This window comes from Toxorhynchites rutilus, chromosome 3 (genome assembly GCF_029784135.1).
Source record: "Toxorhynchites rutilus septentrionalis strain SRP chromosome 3, ASM2978413v1, whole genome shotgun sequence".
NCBI lineage: Eukaryota > Metazoa > Arthropoda > Insecta > Diptera > Culicidae > Toxorhynchites > Toxorhynchites rutilus.
The window spans coordinates 86,904,648-86,926,486 of record NC_073746.1 but is presented as its reverse complement, the minus strand read 5'-3'; the positions used below and the strand labels follow the sequence as shown (position 1 = coordinate 86,926,486).

At 38.6% G+C, this 21,839-nt stretch overlaps 1 protein-coding gene across 6 annotated transcripts in view; it reads right to left on the bottom strand.

Moving 5' to 3' along the window:
* Positions 1 to 21,839, bottom strand: part of LOC129774693 (uncharacterized) — a 47,876-nt gene that overhangs the window by 11,830 nt on the left and 14,207 nt on the right. For 5 of the 6 annotated variants that reach the window (XM_055778553.1, XM_055778558.1, XM_055778557.1 and 2 more), the window contains exons 2-3: positions 6,175 to 6,307; positions 2,669 to 6,117 (exon numbers count right to left, since the gene is read on the bottom strand). In XM_055778553.1, the coding sequence (XP_055634528.1) occupies positions 2,669 to 6,117; positions 6,175 to 6,249 (3,524 nt within the window). In that variant the 5' untranslated portion in view covers positions 6,250 to 6,307. Of the gene's footprint in view, positions 1 to 2,668; positions 6,118 to 6,174; positions 6,308 to 6,376; positions 6,504 to 21,839 lie in introns of those variants that run through there. The other variant, XM_055778556.1, reaches the window with a different exon arrangement.

Genomic DNA, 21,839 nt, shown 5'->3' with positions numbered 1-21,839 from the left:
AACAAAATAAAAAAAAAAGTGCAAATATCATATCCATTGTTGTTTACGTTTAACTTGTAGCATGTATCATGTTGAATAGGTCGAATTCCGCCTTAAGAACCATCAATTGTACACACCACAAAAGGGGGAAAACTGCGGAGGGCGGGACAGAATGTTAGATTTTAGCCCCGTTAAAACGGTTCTCCTCAACAACCCAGATGGCTCCCGATGGTGAAGAGCACTATGCGTTAGATGACTCGATCAGGTTGAGGATGGTCTGCGGATACTATCCTGCCGATGCAATTGGCGAAACATAATCCACGACCGATTAAAATGAAGGCGACTAGTGGATATGTCACGACCTACTAGAACTCAAACCTGCTGAAATTATGTGAGGTAGTGGATTTATATACTCGAGTGAGGCAGGACTGATTGTGCTTAGGATCAATGCGTCTAAGACCAAATATATGCCGACGGGAGTTGCTGAACATAACGCTTGGTAAGAATGTTGTAATCGACGACAACAAGATCAAGGTGATCGACAATTTCGTCTATCTTGTCTTCCTGATAACGACATATGGTAAATGATCTTGGTTTGTCCAATTTGGGGTGTTTTTACGCAATTAGTATCGATACGAGTTTGGGTTTGTTGAAAAGCCCTAAGTCTCTAGTTTCAATACTATCATGAGGCGTTGAAATTGTTCAAATTTTTATGTTTTTTACCGATTACCTTTTTATGATCATGGTTTAACCACCTCTGTTCATGGTTTGTCAAGAAAATGATCATAGTTTGTCCGGCTTTAGAAATCACCATTTTTGAATGAAAACATTCGAATTCTCAAGTAGATGTTGCATTTATCATTGCTTGAATTTACTTGAATTTACTTCGTCTTCATATTGATCCATTCATAATTTAAGCTTTCTTCAGAATTTCGCATTTTCTTGGGCATTTTAAAAGTGTTCACTTCAAGACACTTAACATAGAGAAACATTATTTCTGCTATACGCGAAGGACACAATAAACAAACTGCAGCGCTCCAAGCGGTTGCCATAGAAATCATGTGGACAAAACAACATTATTGAATTGGACAACTCATGATCAGAATTGAGTTCATTAAAATGCGTTAATTTACTGCTTTAGCTATGTAAATCTGATACAAATGGTGTTCAAGAATGATGTTTACAATATTTGTAAGTGTTATAATCCAGAAATGGTCTGAATGCGTGCCAAATAATCATCTGTTGGTTGATTAAAAGTTAGCTCAAGTGAGGGGCGCATTGACACCAATAGAATGTGGATCTTATAATCCTTTAAAACATGTGAACCCGTAAAAATATACTATATAACTACTGTGAATCATGAAGAAGACAATATTATTTATATGTTTCGAAATATTCGAATACCTAATTTGACACAGGTGCGCTGAACTAGAGCATTCAAAACCGTGGACAAACCATGATCACATTTTCGACTAGACAAACCAAATTAATTTATCTTGCAACAATACCAGCATGAGTTTTGAAACGCATAGCTCAAAGAAAGTAGTGGTACAATGTGTTAAAATCTCTGACTATATCCCCTTATAAGGTATGTAAAAAGTATGTTGGATCAGGTTGAGCAGGACTTAGAGAAAATTGGAAAGACGAGGTCGAAAAAAATGGTATAATTACACATTAGAAGTATACCGAAAAGTCATCTCAAACATTTGATACCTTATTACTCCAAAATGGATGCATATTTTCTGGATGTGTATTCACAGCATGTTTTACCAAAAACAAAAAATATATATCAGCAAGTCACTTGTTTACGTTTGCAGAGTTATATAGTTGGAAAACCAAAAAAAAAGGTTTCGCATATTTAGTTCACCGAGAAAAGCGTGACATACAATCAAATCATCAAAATTTGCTCGAGGAGTGTGAAACGAATAATTGAAAAGTTTGGCAATGATTATCTGCTGAAGGATCTGCCAAGAAGGACCTGCACGTAAACCCGGTTCTAGTGATCCTGGATTAACCAGAAAGTCGAGGATTATATTCGTAAGCTTCGATCTGTCTTTATCTGCGACTTGGCCAAGAGATATGGTACCAGCATCGGAATGATCCAGCGGATTAAGAAGAGATATGATTTGAAACCTGCGAGAAGCAAAAAGCACCCAAACAAACTCCGGAATAACAACATCGTTCTAAAAGGCTCGAAAGCTTTATGAGCGTATTCTGGATAATCTTAAACACTGCATCTTGATGGATGACGAGACATACGACAAAAAGCATTTCTGAACGCTGCCGGGGCCTTTGTGTCTAAATCAGTGATTAAATCAGTTTGGGAGAGTGTATCTACTACGGGTACGTCTGTTGCGGAGACCAATCGACCAATCGAACGTTATTGGGCAATTGCCAAGGGCATATTCAAGAAAAATGCTCCAGTGTCTCGGGGCATATCAAACTCCAGGAAGAGTTGTTCAGCAGCGTCCAGGAAGTGCACGAAGGCTACTGTGCCGAATTTAATGAGAGGTGTCAAATCCAAGGTACGATCATTCTACAAAAATCAGCTATCTGAGCGTATGATTGTTTTCTGTGTTCCATTCATTGGTATTGCCAGAACTAAAATAATCGACTCCACAATAACCCATTGCTTCAAACTCTGATCATGGAATTTCATAGAAGGTTATCGGTTTTCCGTTCAACTTACCTTATATCGGTGAGGCTACTGGCGGATCCAGAGTTCGACCTTGCAGGACTTTGCCGGGTTACCGAGAGAGATACTTTCATTTTGGCAAGATCCATCGCCAGTTTGGCTGCTTGATCATGCGCGCCATCACCAATCGCATTCTCCAGATTCCTTAGCAGCTTATTGATCGCCAGCGTATTCGTTCTGTTCATCGATATGCTCGTGTGTTTTAGTGTATTCCGGAAGTTCTCCACACCTTGCACCGAACGCAACTGATTGGATATTTGACGAACCGTTTCTTTTTGTCGGTTTGAGAGTTGGGATTCTTTTTGCTCGACGCTCAGTGCTTCGAATTGGCTTTCGTCCATCGCTTCATAACGCAGCTTGTGTACATCGTTGGTTAGAACCAACTTCGACTCGTTCAATTCGGTCACTGTCTCGGGTATAACCGAAGTGCTAGCCTTCGGTTCCTTTGGCACACCCTCCCATTCTTGGTTTATAATTTTGGATTCCGTCGATGTGTTGATTGGTTTTATGTCTTCAGGTTTCCGAATGAAGGATTTTTTAATTGCTCCCAATTTATATGGTTCCGCTACAATGGCAGCGTGCTCTTCGATGGGTGGTTTACGAACCATCTTGGGACTCATTGTGCGTAACGGACTAGGGCTTTTAGCACTTACAGGAATTGCGGAAACGAACCCATTCTTACGCTGTACTAAAGGTGATTTACTATTCGCTGGGGGTTTCTGAAGAACAGGATACTTATCAGCTAAAGCCTTTGCGTTCATAGCCCGTATCATTTCGCGTAAACGTTCTTTTTCTTTTTCCAAAGACTCCTCATCCATATCCTGGACATGTTCTGGCTGGTCGGCGCTTTTCTGCGTTTCTGAGTTTTCATTTCGGTAACCTTCGATATTCGTACTGAATTTAGCTATTCTAGCGTTTCTCACTTCATCTAAATTCACATGCACATAACCACTCTTGTTTACTACACTTTCAGACACAACTCGCGCAGGGCTCACCGCATTCTCCTTGAGTTTTTCATCATCAAATTTATTGGTGCTGTAGGCTTCGGCATTTGGGTTAAAGTTTTTTATGCTATACAGTTTGTCGGGTGAAACTCGATTCATCAAACTTTTAACGCCCATTTTGGGCGATGAAAGCATTTTTGATTGTCCGAACGATTTCTTTGGCACCTCAAGTTCACTGAGTGAGTTGTTACTTACACTAGGGTTCGTTTTGGGCATAAAGTACTTCATCACCCGTTCAGTCTTTTTGTCCCACTCACCAGCATTGGGTTGCTGGTGTTGTTGTTGCGGCGACTTCGGTTCGGGGATAGGCTTTTTGAGTGGATGATTTGGCCTCAGCGGTGGTTCCTCTAAGATGCTGAGTTTATCGTAAGGTTTTATACGTTCGCAAGCTTCGCAAATTATTCTCCAGTTGGGGTTTTCCAGGGTGCAATAAGGGCATGGCCATACTCCGAGTAGATTTTTATCGCCCGGAGTCTGCGTGACCTCCTCTGGTGGTGTGGATTCTTTTGTAGCAGTACTGCTTGAAGTAGATGGCGTCTTGATGGCTTTTTGTTCTACTCCGAAATATTCTTTTTTGGGAACAAATGAAGCGTTAACAGTAAACTTTGTGATATTCGAAGAGTTTGCCTCAAACTTAGATATTAATTCTTTGGTTGACTTCGGTTTGTCGATAGTGTTTTCCGTCGGTTTCACCGCAAAGGATTGTGTCCTCTTCACCAGTTGCTCGGGAGCAGAAAAGTAGATCTCCCTGTCATTTTCCCGTTTCAACGCATGTTCCTTGTTTATAATTTCCGCTGCTTCACGATCGAGCTCACTTATGTTTGGAATACCGATGCCCGATTTACGTTTCTCGTTGTCCTTCTCTCGACGTTTTGTGTCATCCGATTTTTCCGTCATTTTGGCAAACAAATTGAATTTGGCCCCACTACCACTACTACCCGTGGTTCCACTGTCTATTAGCGAATTTCTACAATAGCCCACTTCCGGTAGATCTTCCTTTTCTTTATTCTTGCCTTTTCTTTTATCTATAGTCTTCAGAATAATGTCTTTCTTAAAAGGCAACGAGCTCTCTTGATGTTTCGTTCCTGAAATTGGTCGTTTGTACCAGGGCCTCGGAGATATGGGAGATGTAGGAATACCCGGTTTAGTACTGCTAGTCACTGCTTCTACATACAAATAATCATGAATAGGCGACCTTGTTCCATTCGTGTTTATAAAATTCTCCTCTAGTTTCATAACATCGCTGTTTGTCAACATGAAGGGTGACGATGGATTATTCGTTGGGGTAGGAGGATCTCTCTCCAGTGGGGCTTGAACCTTACGAATATTGTCGATAAGCTGCTGCTTTTGTTCCTCCGTCAATCCGCCAGGTGTTCTCTCTTCCGAAATCCCTGGCAATGGTGTCGTTCTAAGCGACATCGTAAGTTCTGGTGTAACTGATATAGGTGTTCCTTCAATAATAGCTTTTATTTCCTTATCTTCAAGGAGACTGGTATCAGAAATGGCTTCACCTAAGGTCGGAGATGCTGGCAATAGTGGTGGCGGTGGCGCGGGTCGTTTTTTCCGCGACAATGTAGATCCAGGAGACAGTGTGCCATATGAAGAATTTGTCAGTGTTCTGTCTATTGTGTGGTTTTCGGGATATCCTTCATTGCTGTCGAGAATGAGTGGCGGTGGTGGTGGCGCTCGTCTTTTACCTTTAACATGTACATAGGCACCGGCTTTCCTATCCTTAGAGCTGTCACTTACCGTTCTTCTATGCTTCTTGACTGTGCTCTCTTCCTTTCCGCTAGTACAAGACTTGTTAGAAACTGCCTTAGCGGCGTTGGGCAAACTTAAATCAACATAGGCAGACTTTTGATTGTCCCTAGTAAGTGTAAGGTCTTTTTCATGAGTTAACACATTTTCTCGCAAACTGGAAAAGATGTTATACTTTTTTCGGAGCGTGAGTTCGTATTTCTTGTCCAACTCTCGTGTACGATCTCGCTGCCGTACGCGACGCTTGTAACTATCAGTATAGGGACCTGGATTGATTACGCGTTCAGCTTTTTGCCAATTTCCGACGGCTTCGTAGCAATTCGGAGGCACAAACGCGAAGCCGTTTGTAGCTGTGCTTAAGATACTATCACAACTCGAGCTCTTGGATAAATTATTACAGTCTATAACAGGACTAGGACTCAGCGATAAACTATGCGCTCCATTATCTAGGCTTTGGCTCACCTCATCCGAGGAACTTTCACTCGAAGTAGTACACTGCGATTGCGGCTTAGTTACGTCTCCACTGGCTCGGTTGTATTGTTGCTGTGCTTCACCGTCCTTTGGGAGATCAATCTCTGAATCTGTGTGCTGGTTGATGTCGTCTTTACGAAACCATCGGAAGAACGAATGCAATCCGCCACTTCCGGTTGTGGATAACCGTGAATCTGGAGCATTTTTGGTCTGAAATGAACTCAAAATTAGTCTTCCTTCAAATGGAGATTGACTGAGTCAAAGTACTTGTGAATATTTTTTCTTGCTGGCGCTTTTTTTCCTTTCGTTGCTCAATACTTTATCGCCATCCGATCGGTTCATATTATGCTCGAGTGGCCGTCAAGAGAACACTTCCAAGTATCATTATTTCGCCGAGTTTCTGTGAGAGAAAATGTCGAAAAATGTATTGGTTAACATGTTTCAACTTATTATTTTATGCGATATATACGTGAAGTAACAATAATTTAATCCTATTGCCAAACTGCGTTCTCGAGACAATCTCAATTTTGCTACACAATCTGTCGGAGCACTCTCCGCACAAGCGTGAGTATCCGAGTGAACGAAGAATCTTTTTGAAAGATTTACATCTGAGTTCTTGCTTCAAGCCGGAGATGCCACGTTTCTAATAATAACGTCGTTGCAGCATAGTCCTGTGGTAATGTGACAATTAAAAAAAACTAAAATGAATGAGAACCTTCTTGTTTCACCGATTTCTCTCTCTTCAGCCTAACCACGCAAACCGATGCGACCTTACGGAAAAAATAAGAATGGAAAGACGGAAACAAACCAAGCAGATTTATTATTACATTTGTCTCATTGCACGTCCGGTTTCGGATGCTTTGTGTGAAAACGAGCTGTGAAATCAAGCTGAGGTGTTGTTGATTCTGTTGAATCTGTTATTTTGATGAGCCAGCGTGTGTAAGTGGATGCTGTGAAATTTGCGCGAGTACAAACAGTAACTACGTATCAGGCAGCTCCATTTAATTGTTTGTAAACCAACCAAATAATCTCGGTAACATTTGCGCGAAGTGTGCCGAAATCTTGTCTTTTTTCTTTCGAATGCTTCCCGAAGAGCCTTGAACTTTGATGATGTTTTAAATCAAAATCGCGGTCGATGTGGTTGAATGGAAATACCAAATCAAAATAAGCAGATGTTAACCGTTAGATTTTGTAATGAACGATCTCTGAACGATCTGATTGAAAGATTTGGACTGGAGGTGAAAAATTTTCAAGATGCATTTTTTAGCCCTTCATGTAGTATGATTATCTTTTTTAGTGAAACTTGTTTAGATTAGAATTTGAATCATTAGGTCTAGCATTGTTGGCTGTTACAATGTTACAGGTTCAGACAACCTTTCTGACAAAGCTTGAGATAAGATTTATTTAGATTTCAGACTTCAGATAAGATGCACTGTACACGTTTCTGTTAACGTAGGACTACGTGCAACAGGAATGTAGAGGATGTAAAATGAAAACCTAAAAAGTTTGCTTGTAAAGAAAAAAATAAAGATTTTGAACGCTCATAGCTCGACCGTTTCTTGATAGGTCGCAGAGATGTTAGAATCAAATGATTGAAAAATTTCTCCCATCTATCACAATAAAGAGAATTATATCATCATATTGCATATACAGCCATTCCATGCCAAATCGATATAGTGGTTCTCGGATTTTCGTCAAAAGTGGTAATTTTGTTCTTTATCGCAAAACCTAGACCCGTATTTTCTTAGCCTTTACAAAAATATTTGATAAGTTTAAAGAAAAGGGATTTAATTTTTTTTTAATTATTGGTTGTAGTGGTTTTTTATTGTTTTCATGGCTTTGGACTAGAGGGCGCTATATTTTTTTATATTTTTTCTTGAAAGCTGAGGATTTTTCACATAATATATCTCGATATAAGAAATACTATTTTTTTCGTTTCCGAGATATGATTTTTCAAAGTTAACCGATAGTTCGAAAAAACAATTTTCCCCCTTTTTCCACTACAAAAATTCCTATCTTTTGGACTACTGGACCGATTCAGATGATCAACATATCAAATATGATTAGTTTTGTTTGAAAAAAATACTACTTTCGCGGAAAATTAGGATTTTCGTTTTTTGTAATTATTGATTGCAGTGTTTGGATTTCGATAAAAATCGAATGATACACAATGTGTCATGCAAGTAAACTCTCACGAACATATAACCAAATATGAGAGGATCATTCAGATACTTGTATGAATGTCAAGGCGCGTCCACATCATGCCGAATGATGCCGATCGGCCTGCACCAGGCGGCATATTCGGTTCGTTATGTAATGTGGACGCCCCATCGGGTGCACGTAGCCGAAGTCCCATCGGATGCACGAAGCCGTCACGAACACACGAAGCACAATGCCGTCAACGCTAATTTACCTCGTTTTATTTTGGTTCGACTTTCTCGAACCGGACCCACTTGTTTCGGGTTGGGTTCGGTTTGATTCGAGTCGGTTTTCGGCACGTCGACAAGCCCGGGCGGTACGTCCACACTTAGTCGGCTTTACCGGGCGGCCAAGGCCGATTGGCGTAATGTGGACGCGTCTTCAGCAATCACTTTTGTAACATTTAGTGATTAAACTAAGAGAGGAACGAAGACTGTTGTAGCATATTCGAGCTGTATCAAACATGGCACACTATTTTCGAAGCCTGCATACAAGTTTGAACCGCATATATCGTCCCATTTTACTATAGCGAAACCCACTGCACAGACAAGTGCAAAGCAATAAATGATACAAGAAAAATTACGTCATCATTACGTCACCATTTACGGAGAGCAGCGAATGGGAAAAGAGATAGAACGCGAGAGTTTTTGCTTCTCACTTCAAGAGACGAATGAACTCTCAGAGTTTAAAGTCTCTCTAATTCATTACCGATTACCGATTCTCACTGCATTCTTTGTGTGGACACCGACTGGACAACATCGTTGCTGGACGAGCTGGACGGCGAGGGACGGAGTGCCTTTCTCAAGGCAAGAGGGCGGAGGTGGTAGCGCTGGAGTAGAGTTTTCAAAGGGCCTTTCTCAAGGCTAGAGACGAATGAACTGCAAAAGTTTAAAGTCTCTATAATACAAGACCTTCCTTCCTTCCTTCTCACTGGAGCGGTGTTGCTAGTAAAACTATGCGGTCTATATGAATATACACATTTCAAGGGATAGAGGCGTTAAAAATGGAAAATATAATCTGCATACCCTTCCCTTAGCCTCTATCGAGCTAAATAATCATATAGTTTGCACTCTCTGAAACTTAAAAATCAGGATCTGCTACATTAGCTGAATATGAATCTTTCGCTTTGCGTTGTCCGTACGATCCTGCTGTTTCATGATGCATGGAGAGGTCGGTACACTGGAGGAAAACATTAGTAAATGCAGCTACCAAATCTTTAGTAATCGAAACATTGGTAAAATGTACACATTTTTTGTACATATTACCAAAGTCTTGTAAAACTGATGTCAAATTCAATGTACAACCCTACCAACGTTTCGTAAATTTTACTTCATAGCATTGCATGCTTAGCAACTGTGTGTGTGCATTCTCCATTTCTTTAGTGGAAGTGGAGCGATTCGGAGGTAAACATTTTGTTTCTGTAGATTCATTGTACCTAAATATTTATTTTATTTTTTAGAAATACCACTATTCCACGTGTTGCTCGCGGTTGTTACAACGTAAGCCACATCAAGGAGAGCGGAGAGCGTACGACATGCATTGTCGAGGAATGATGTTTCGATGTCTCGTCCGACTACGTAGGTGAATAAGTGGGTATATGAAAAGCGCTGATGGCCCAACTGCCGCTCACAACAAACTTCAACGAAAACGAAAAACTGCAAAGGTTTGTGTGAATATTAATATTAGAATATTAATAAGAATAAAATTATTTGAACACAGCTTCCGATTTGAAAATTTATTATTCGATAAATATCGTTATTACTGTTATTATCCCTTTACAAATGAGGGCCAACATCTCCATTGATATTGCCCCTAAATTGAGCCAACATTGGATTTACAAACCGTGTTTTGTTTGAAATTTATGTCTACCAATTTGTTTTGGTAGAATGTACTAATAATTAGTAGGGTCGAAAATGACTAGCGAATTGGTAATATTTACCAAAAAATTGGTCATATATACTAAATTTTCCTCTCAGTGTATGCATATGTTAGAGGCAAAGAAGAAAATAAGCTTTCTGCACCGAAAGCGTATAGGATAGCTTTGCTTGCATGCTGGTGTGCAATGAAGTGCGAGCCGATGCAGAGTTGTCTCTTTCTCTTTTGTGTCGTGATTTGCAGCACATAACAACAATAGAATACCGCTGGGGAAAATGTTTCCCGAAAGATCATATTTGAACGAACGAAAGCGATTTTTCAATGAGTGGATCATTTGGCAAACACTGATTGATTGTATAAGTGTTTCATAGTTTTCTAGGTTAAAGATGGAGGGCGCAATATTTTTTGAATATTTTTTCTGGAAAGTTGAGGTTTTTTTACATAATATATCAAAAAATCAGAGAATTGTTATTTTTTGTTTTTGAGTTATTATTTTGCAAATTTAACATGTTTTAAGTTTCCGTTAAATCTTCCTATGTGACTGGACTAGACCTATGCGACTAGAATTCAATATTCTGGCAACAATGATATGTTTTCAAAGAAGGTTGGCTTATTGGCTAAAACATAATATGTCGGTCATCTAAATCGGTTCAGTTATTCAAACATTATGAATTTTGAAATAAAGAGGGAATTTTTCACGCTTTTACCGTGGGCTACCGATTACTTCTTCATTTCTTCCACCAACCATGCTGCCGTTTTCTCCGTCGGAATCAAATGTTGGAGGAAATCGGAGTTGTTGTTTGGTGGCGCTATGTGGATGATATTTTTGCTACTGTGAAAGAGCGCCATCTGCCGCAGACTCTGACTGTGTTGAATTCTCGACATGACTCGATTAAATTCACACTTGAGAAAGAGTCGGATGGAAAACTCCCTTTCTTGGATCTTATGATCACAAGAAAAGAGGATAATACTTCGAAATATGGCATCTACCGAAAGTCTTCCTTCTAACATCCGACTCCAACCATTTCGGTGCACAAAAGTAAGCTGCCTTTCGTTCAATGTCACATCGTCTTTTCAACATTCCGATGGAAGAACAAGAATTTGAAGCAGAAAGGAAGAAAAAACACGAGGTAGTTTCCTTGAATGGTTACAACGAAGATTTCATAAACAAGATCCTCCGAAAACACGAACGGAAAAAACACCGCCAAAACACAACCAAACTTCAACCGCAAAAAGAAGAGATTCAGAGGATCAGCCTTCCGTTCTACCCGAAAGTGACAAATGCCATTCAAGGAGTCCTTAAACAACATGGGTTTCAAACAGTCTATAGGAGCGTTTATACACTGAAAGACCTTCTGTGTTCCCTCAAGGATAAGATCCCGCCGGAGGAAAAGTCCGGTATTTACGAGATTCCGTGTAAATCTCGCCCGTCGTTGTACGTTGGCTTAACCAGTCTTAAGCTTAAGGTACGTTTGAGGAAGCACAGAAACGCCGTGGAAAATAAGCGCCCCAACGAATCGAGTGTAGCAGCTCACTCTACGGGGATAAATAATGAAATTGACTGGGACAACGCAAGACTCAAAAAGTGTATCAGGAAGGCCTCCCATCTGAACGCATGGGAATCCATGTTCATTCACACTGCTGAGCCGTCGCTTATGAATGAGTTTGAAGCCCCGATTACATCGAATTTATTTATTTATTTGAAAATTTATAGTTGAAATTATTCAACTTAACCAAACAAAACATCCAATGACTTCATCTTTCTTGACGTGTACTATACCAGTACAAAGCTGTTTCTTTGTGTTGTAATCAGTCTACCACCCTATTTATATTTTGTAAGTACCATAAGTGTTGTGCCACTTATGTGTTCCGGATCCAAATTGTCCGGAATTCAAATCATGATTGAAAAAAGTGTCCGCAATTCAAATCATGATTGAAAAAAGTGTCCGAATTAAAAATCACAGCACAATGAAGAAATTTTCCATGTAAATATTTTTTAGTAGTTGAAGCTTTTATTGTAAGCGCTTAAGTGTCCACATTTCGATGCATTACGATATAAACCATTTTCGCCTCTCAGTGGAAGCATTACGTGCCCTTGCACAATACAACCAAACACAACCTTCAACTCACTAGCAATGCATACCGCATCCTTAACGCTACTCTTCGTGGCCAAACAAACTTGCGTAGAAGCCCATGAAGTTTCTTTAATTTTGTTAATTACTAGCGGAAAACTGCAGATATCCCGTCTAAGGAGGATCGGAAATCGTCCTCTGTTCCGGAGATGTGGGATTTGTTTTCAGAACACTTTGCGTAAGTGTTTGTAGCTGATGTAACCACCACGTCCGAAGCCGAGAATTCTGCAGCTAGCGTTCCGGAGACTTCAATAAACTCGTGGTTATTCGCTGTTACTCCAAAGATCGTTAAGAAGGGCATAAAAAACAGGAAATGTTTAACAGTTCCTGGGCCAGATGGTATTCCTGCAATAGGTTTTTGCCGCTGGGCTACAGCTTTGGCTTTACTACTCTCCCGTATCTACACAGTTTCGCTAGATCAAGGATTTTTTCATGACGAGTGGAAGCACTTGTTTATGTATCCCGTCTTCAAAAAGGAGACAAGTGTATGGTGACTAACTATCGTAGCATATCCACCTTATTTGCTGCATCTAAGCTTTTTGAGCTGATCATAAACGGTTAACATCAATCTTCTCAAGTTTTCATCGTTTTGTGTCAACCGCCTAGAGGGACGCGTTCAAGTTCAAACATTCGCGTCTTGGTGCCTCTGAAGAATTCATTAACTGGTTGAGGACCAATTCGTGTATTGGTGCCACCTGAATAAATTCACCATCAGCATCACTAAAGGGTCCCTCACACGATAAATAATAATGACATTAATTCATCAGAATGACAATAACAATGATCGTGTAAGGTTGACAAAATTGATACGAAGGGCAATAATGATGCAAATCCGAATTTTCTGATCTCGCTCCATCATTACTGTTATAGAGCAGGGACACTATCATTCGAGGTGTCTAGGACACTGTGCGACATCTTGTGTCAAAATCTATGTTTGTGAGCCAATTTACTCTCTATCAGATTAATGGGCCCAAAGCAATTTAAAATTCTTAAAACTTGGATGAAAGTTATTATTTGCTGTTACTTGAATGTATAAACCACGTAGCACTGAATTTTCTATAATTTTTCTGAAATCCCTACTAAAACTCATTAGTATAAAATAAAATTACCACCAGAATTAGTTTTAGCTCAAGATTTACAGAAAACCTCAAGTCTTAGCTCAAGAATTACAGAAAACCTGTTGCTCTATTACATAGAGCAACATATTTGATGCGAAAAAAAAAGATTTTCATTTATACTTTTTGATTTTAAAAGTTTGTTTCTTCTACCTGGAAACCCGTTATCATTTTCGCTTCACTACGATGGAGCACGAAGCTTAAAATGGTAATTCGCTATAGCGACGGTGCAGTGTCGACATCTTTTGCCCAAATGAGTGGGTGAAGCATACGGGTGAGATACGGTGTCGACATCTACGAAGGTATTAAATGGTAATGAATCAAGCAGAGGCTATTGAGATTACTATTGAAAAATACAGTTTTGAACTGCGAATAGATCAATGAAAAGAGTTTCAAAATTGTTTTCGAATGTTTATAACATATTGTTTTGAATCTTCTTTATCCATCACTGAAAGATATTATATTAACATACCAAATTGTTGAAATAATAATTAGAAACCATTATTAGGAACAACTTTCGTTCTAGATTTTTTCATTGTTTGCAGAAAACCTTCCTAACCTTCCTAAAACGTAAAAAATATTGCCCCTTCATCGTCGCGCTTTCGTCACAGGCAAACTCGCAAGCACACGACGATAGTCAGGTCGTGTAATTTCGCGAAATTTCGAGCAAATAAACGCGTAATTTCAAGAAATCGCGTAAAAAAAGAATCCAGTGTATTTTGAACCTTTTTTGTTGAGAACATTCCGTTCCAAATTCCCCGATCGTCTGATTTTCTGTGTAATTGACACATCTATCACTGTAGACAGTGATTAGTCAAGAGTCTTTATAAAGAATTAATTTTGAAGTTTTCAAATGGGATTTTGAAATATCCTTTCCTAAAATATCCTTCAAATACGATTATCATCGTAATAAACTTAACACTAAACCTACCACGAGGGATCAAATGACCCATTTTTATCTTTTAGTCAAAATTTTCTTGCAAATTACATTGTCACAACATCATTTGCCTACACTACTTTTCCTAAAACATACATCGAATGTATTTTTCAGTGTTTACTCCTCTCTTGTTATTTTTTTTACTGAGAAATATTTGTAATCTGCCTCAAATACCGCAACGGATCATTAGACCATTGCAAACATTTATATGATATCAGATAGATTTGTATGTGTGGTTGTGATACAAAACCATTGCATTACAATTTTTTTTTGCAATTGCTTTATATATTTTGTTGTATTTGTGAATGAAATGTGAATGATTAAAATTAATTGTATTGCTGACTATCCAAGCGAGCTAACAGTAACCATTCCAAGCTACAGTGCTATTTTGCGTGTAAAAAATTGTAATTTCAATATTTTGCTAATGATTGTTATTCCAAAATGTCGAAATATACAGGAGAAATATGGTATGTCACGTTTCTCAAAAAAACTATATAAATCGAGTCATTGTGCACTAACTAGCTATGAAGGGTCACTTGACCCGTTGTGGTAGGAATAGGTATACATGAAACATCGGTAGCTTTAGTGTTAAGGGATAAACAGGTGCATCAAAGAGAATAATTGAGTAGTCCTACGTTAACAATGTGGTCGTGTCTTGGACACCACTTGGATCTATTTTTTCATATTCTTCACGGATTGTTAGCGTTATGAGGTTTATAGAGGCGTTCATACTCGAATTTGACTTAGGACAGCATCTTCTAGTAATAATGAAATAATATTAAAGTTGATAACTATTTTTGCTACGAACTATGAGCGGGGCAAAGGTGCGCACGGGGCAAAAGTGCGCATTGACCTTTTTGGAGCAAACGAGCATAAAATTTCGAAAACAGTGTATTTGTTTGATACATTATTACACCAGCAGCTCACACATATAAACAAGATACATTTCATGAAAGTGGCAAAAAGTTATGAGGTGAAAAGAGTTTTGCGATGTTTAGATCTATTTTTTCAGTTTTGGAGATGATGATTAACGCACCTAAAATAACTGGAAAGTTCGAAACTACACTGTCAAGGAAATCTTCATTCTATAGTAGATGATAGTGCGTATTCGTTTTTGTGGGAGTCTCGAACCGTCGGATTGCGGCAGACCTCGATATTTCTGAACCAACAACCTCCAGCACGAATTCAACCAAGTTGCAAAACTGGCAGGAAGAGATTGGGATTCTACTTTTATGAGGAACCATCGTCTGTGTCTTCGAACCCCACAACAGTGCAACGAAGCAACAGCGCTGCAAGGCAAGGGTTGGAATCCCTAGAACCGAATCCAAGATTAGAAAGAAAAATAAACAATTGCTTAAAAATAATTCAGAATGAATTTCAAATGAAAAATGTGTTTATTTTCACCATGCATTCAATTCAATAACCTTTTTTTTATCCCATTTATTTATTTATCAGGCTCTTAGCATTTTATCTGTAACAGAGCCGGGTTTTTATCGTGTACATGTACAAATGTTTATGTTTCTATAAATTGTAAATTACACAGTAGTAGCAGTAGCCATTTAGGCGTTAGGTTTTCTGTGCCATTTCATTATGGAAAATTACACTGTAGTAGCCATTTCGGCGTAAGGGTATTCTATCTGTTCTTCCATTGTTCAGCAGACCGGACAGCGGAGGCAGTTGATATTGATCATTGTTGGGTTATTTATAGAACAGCAGCCCGATGTTTCTTGCGGAGCAGAGCAGTTGTATGGATGAATCGATCTTTGTTCCACCGTGGATCGATCTCCATAGCTGATGATGGTTGCGTGGACGTAGTTATTCTATAACAACAACACAAAGACGGTCAATTGAGGGCCCTGAGTTTGAACTCACGATCGATCGCTTAGTAAGCGAACGCGTAACCAAGTGGCTACGAAGACCCCCTTCAATAACAATTATCTTTTCTTTTTTTTTATGTTTCAACATTTTTTTTTTTTGAAAATGAGTTTCAAACAAATCAAGTGAAGGTAACTATAACCACTATGGGGCAAAAGTACGCATTTTCCATTCTGTATTAAAATAGGTTTTTGTCTAACTACAAACAAAACTCGAGAAATTCTTGTACTACGTTTAGAAGGTGATATATATATAGTTACAATTTGGTAAGCAAACTGAATTTTATTTGCTTTTATTTCAAGAGTTATTGGACGACAACAGTTAGGTGCGCACCTTTGCCCCGCACTACTCTACATATCAGTCGATCTCTAAGATTTGTTAGTTATACGATACATGACTACTATGTAAATATACTACATACTAGAAAATGGTTTAAATTGATGAAAATTAGAATTAGAAATTAGAATAAGGATCAAATGGGAATACCACTACGAATCAATCGCACGTAAACGCACGTCGGTCAAATATATGTCACATGTAAACGGACACTGTGGAGAGAGGGAATATTACAATTTGTGCTCCGCACAATGACAATTTGCTCATACCACCGAAGCATAAAAGCAGAATATTTGCAATTAATTTGCCATTAACCAGTCTTTCTGTTACGTCGCAAACGGAGACAACATTTAACATTCATTGCTGCAAACAGTGATTAAAATTTTTCTTCGAGCTAGCCAGAGGAGTTTATTTCAAGTTCACAGGTGTATGTCGTTTAGAAACGCGCTATAGAAAAAATATTATTGATGAAATTATTAGAATGACCAGCGCTGTCTCCAGACATGAACGTCACTTACATTAGCAGTGTGTTTATGATTTTCCCTTCACTGTAAACAACAACTATATTCAATGAAGCTTTATGGAATATAACACCACATTTTTTTATAGAAACGTACATTATTTCCTTCTGCCTTCAATTCTAGGATCAGCATGCGAAATCCGTTCATTAATAAAATCCGAAATTGCAAACAGAACATCCACCACCACCGTGTATGACCTCATTAATGCCTCTCATGAAGTGGCTCGAAGACTTAAAATAGTTGCCGTTGAAGTAAACACAGTCATATAATGTGTGTAATGGAAACCGCGAATGTTTGCCCAAGCAGCGATCAGTTGGAATCAACCAGATGCCCCGTCGTGTGCATATTTTCAACGAGGCCAAACTTATGGTTGCAGTTCTAATCAGAAGTAATTGCGATAGCATTGAAAATAGGTAGGGTAACACGGGGTGAGTTGGGCATATGGGGTGATTTGGACCACCCCTTTATCTCAAAAAGTACGGCTCGACTTGGATTTTTTATAATGTCATCTCCTTTTATTGTTAAGCCGTATGTACCTAACGTAAAAAAACTTTGGTAAATTCGACAGGTGGAAGGAAACGGTAGCATGAACACAACAAACACTTTGATTGTCAAGAAATGTGAGTTTTCTGATCGTGGTTTTAAGGTTTTTTTTCCGCTGTGCAGTAAAGTACTGTTCGTCTACAGAAGAGGAACAATTTGATGCAGCGAAACTGTAAGTTTGATAACAATAAACAAAATTAATTGCATTTTAATTTTTGCATGTTGTGTGGGGTGACACGTTTCTGTTGGGTGAATTGGTCCTAAAGGTTTGAGGCTTTTCTTTGGTCTAATTGATCCCAGATTCCGGAGAATTACAAAAAGAGGATGGGCAGACAACGTTGGAAGAAGGAGGAGCTTGAAAGAGCAACTCAGCTATCAAGAACGCATTTTTTTAACCAAGCATCGAAAGTGTTGGAAAATGCTCGAACAACAGTAAGAAGGTCCATGCAGAATTCGAGATGGTCTCAATCCAATTTTTCTGATTTCTTTCTGATTTTTCTGGAATCTGACCAAGACACTTGGTATCGATCCCAGAACACTGTTACTGATTGTAACATTATCCCAAAATACTTTACATAAACATAAGTATTTTTTTTTTCGATAAAACACACACTGGACCAAATCACCCCACAGACGGCATCAAATTTTAATGTCCAAAAATCATCTCTTTTATTTTATGATATATTTGGTAATTTGAAACTTGATATAATGATTAAACATTATTGATTGAGAGAAAACAAGTATAGCTCAGTATACAATGTGACATTTTTTATTTAGACCGTATTGGTTTAAAAATATTAGGATTTGCTTGGGGAGTCTAAATTCCCCCCCCCCCATTTCCCCTACTCGTACGTAAAACATTTCCCTGTATCAAATTCCTATTGCATTGATAAAAATGCATACAAATATGTTATTTACATTACAAAATCTTCTTGTATGGCACTAAAGTTCCCCGTGGAGCCTTCGCCGTTTAAACGTAGGTATCATTTGAATTATTTTATTAGTGGTACTAAGCTGTGATTGTTTATACCAAATAACACACCTTAAATGTATTCTGAGTGGTATGCACTAGGATACGCGTGACCACAGTGAGTACATGTCGGAAGAAAATTCCTTGACGAAAAATCCCTCGACCAGAACGGTAGTCGAACTCGGACCCTATGATAATGTGGGGCGCTAACCGCTCGGCGACGAGAGCCCATTTACTAAATACAACACCCATTGGAATATGCCACCTTCAATCACTAATAATCAAATTCGATGTTTAACCCTTTACCTACGAGCGTCGTCTATAGGCGTCATCCGCGCGAAGATTTGTGTGTACGAGTGTCGCCTATAGACGACATCAGGGTGATATTGCACATCGATCACACCAGCGCGATATGCATACTTTTCGGTGCAGTGCTCCGTTCAGCGGTAGCACTTCGGCGGAGCACACTGTCGTAGTGAAAGGATTAATTAAAAGTAGCCACAGCTATCAGATTTCATTTTCATTTGCTCACGAATGATGCATCCTAACAATATTCTTTCGATCACAAGTTTTTGTTTCCCCGCACAGAAGCAATGGTTATTTCCGGCCAATCGAGATATAAAATTCTTGCCAAAGAATCATGTCAGCTCTCGCTACTTTTACATGTGTTTTAGTATCTGCTGATTTTGCCGATCTGTCACTTCCGGGATCCCGGGCAATGATCAGAATTTCTCCGAACCTTTTAAGAATGTCACACACCGTGAATTTCGTGAATTTTAAAAGTTTTGCTAACTCTAGACTTGCTGGATAGACCGGGATTTTCATTTCTTGTGTGTAGAATCATCAGTCCTGTCCGGTCAGTCGTCTATAACAAATAAATACAAAATTCCTTGTTTAACACTTTCGACGCCCCGTTACCCAGATATGGGTGACACTTTCCACGTTCAAATTGAATAGGATTTTCAAAAGGAATTTGACAGAATAGGCACCTAAATGTAACTATAGGATATGTAGAAAAATAATAAAATCATAACCATATTCATATAATGTTTATACTATACTGTTTATCAATTTATAGTACGGATGTTTGTACTGGAGTTTTTTGCGAAACCTATGACTATATATATATATATGACTATGGCATGGGCTATCGTCGTCAATTCGTCTTCAAATAGAATAAAATTTCACTAGATCATGTAAAAGTTGTCTACAAACTAAGTTTGATCTTCGTTTTATAATTCATCCGCATCTACGGGAAAAGACGAATACAACGGAATATAGATGACTCAAATTGAACCATTCCTTCCTCGGGTTTTGCGCTAACCAACACATTTCGCCTTCCATTTTTATTTATAGATATTACTAGCTGACCCGGCAAACTTCGTCCCGCCTAAAATTTGGTTTTTGTTATCAATACCTTCAAACATTCACGTTTTCTTACTAACGCCAGTTCTCGGGCACAATCGCAGAACTGTTCATTGATTGATCAAATCGACCCCGTTGAATTTACCTTTTACTATAAAATTCCTAGTACTTCTACCAAAACTCATCATTATAATATCAGATTATTTTCAGACACAATTCGTTGGAAAAAATCGGATCGATATTCCAAAATTAATACGGTAAACTCGGCGTTCTCGAAGTAGTATAACATATATGTATGTATAACATAATTTTTCGTTACATTTTTCGTAGAATGACCCCTCTTTGTACAAATGGAAGACGTAATCCTACGTCAACAACCGATTCTGACCTGACCTTCTTCGTTTTTTTCCTTCAAAACATTGTACATACCGTGGCAGCTTCCTAAAATTGACTTATTTAAAAAAAACTTCGGGATGAAAAACAATGCAATTTTGACGAAATTTGTGTTTTCATAGAGCTATACTGCCGTTCTACGCATAGTTGTCCCATGTTACTTTTTGACAATTTCTACTTTTCTTCATAAAACGATGTTCTTATGCCTAGTCTTTCGGAAAAACACAAAAAAAGTTATAGTTTATTCCCAGCTTTCAAAAAAGCAACATCAAGCTCAATTCTCCCATGTTGATATTCTATTCATAACTGTCCCACCATACATTTTTTATGGATCCATATCAAAAAATCGATTCAAGTACAAGAGTTTCATGTAACGCTTTCAGCAGGGCTAAAGTACTCATTTCTGGTTTGGAAGAACGAACTAATTCTCAAACAAATAAAAAAAAAGTTTAACACCTTGTTAGCGAATGCCTAATAACAACGAGATTTATATTCTGCAAAGTATTGCAGATCACTCCCTTCTTCATAAAACGAAGTTTTTAAGCATAATCTTTCGGAAAAACACAAAAAAATTGTTTGTTCCCAGTATTTCAAAAAACAACATCAAGTTCAATTGTCCCATGTTGATATTCTTTTAAGCCTGTAACCTTAATTAATTGATTCAAGTGAGGGGATCTATTCACATTTCATTAAACAATAGTTCTCTGCATATGAAAAACCCATTGAATTGCTAAACCGAAATGCCTTAAGCTTCTGGTAGACAAATATGCTAGAAAACTTCGAATGCGTTTTTCTCAGTTGCTGATTTTGGAACATAGGACAACTATGCGAAGAACGGCAGTATAGAACGTTCAATCGCCAACACTTTCTATTGCTTTTTTTAACACTTACACATATTTGTGATTTTTGTGATCCGTAAGTTTGATTTACCATTTCATCATTTACTATGGCATGCTATTGTTCGAGTAACGCCGGATTTCACAAGGAAACTTTGTTCGACAATGGAACACATTTTTGGTTAAATAGATATCGTGACATCGTGAAAAGGTCACTGTTTGGTGCGTTTTATGCGCCGGTGGAACCATTGCTTTCTTCACGAATGACAACGCTCATAACGTAATAGTTAATGTTGATCGCTGCAGGCCCATGATTACCATCTTTTTTTGTACCTCAATAGAGTGTCTTTGATATGGAGGAGCTATGATTTCAACAAAACTATTCATTCAGACGTCAGACGGTTGAAGCCTTGAAAGACAACATTCGCTACGTTATCAGTGATATATTGGGTTGGGGAAAAAGAAATATCATATATTGTCAATATATGGCAACACTTAAACATATCTTGTGTTCTACTTATCGCATCGGGTCATACTATACGGCTATTTGAAGACGACAATCTGTGCCACAAGTGTCGTTTTGACAGTGTTGTGATTGTCCTTTTCAGACTCAAGTTATAGCGCGTCAAAGATGGAGTCCACCAAGCATGAAATTCGCCATATTTCACGTTTTTAATACCTGCGAGGTAAAACTACAACGAAGGTGGCCGAAAAAAATCGTGTAGTTTATGGACCCGATACTGTAACGATTCGCACAGCATAGCGTTGGTTTGATCGATTTCGTTCTGGTGTAGTGGCTGTTGTAGATACACCCCGTACTGGTAGGCCAATCGTC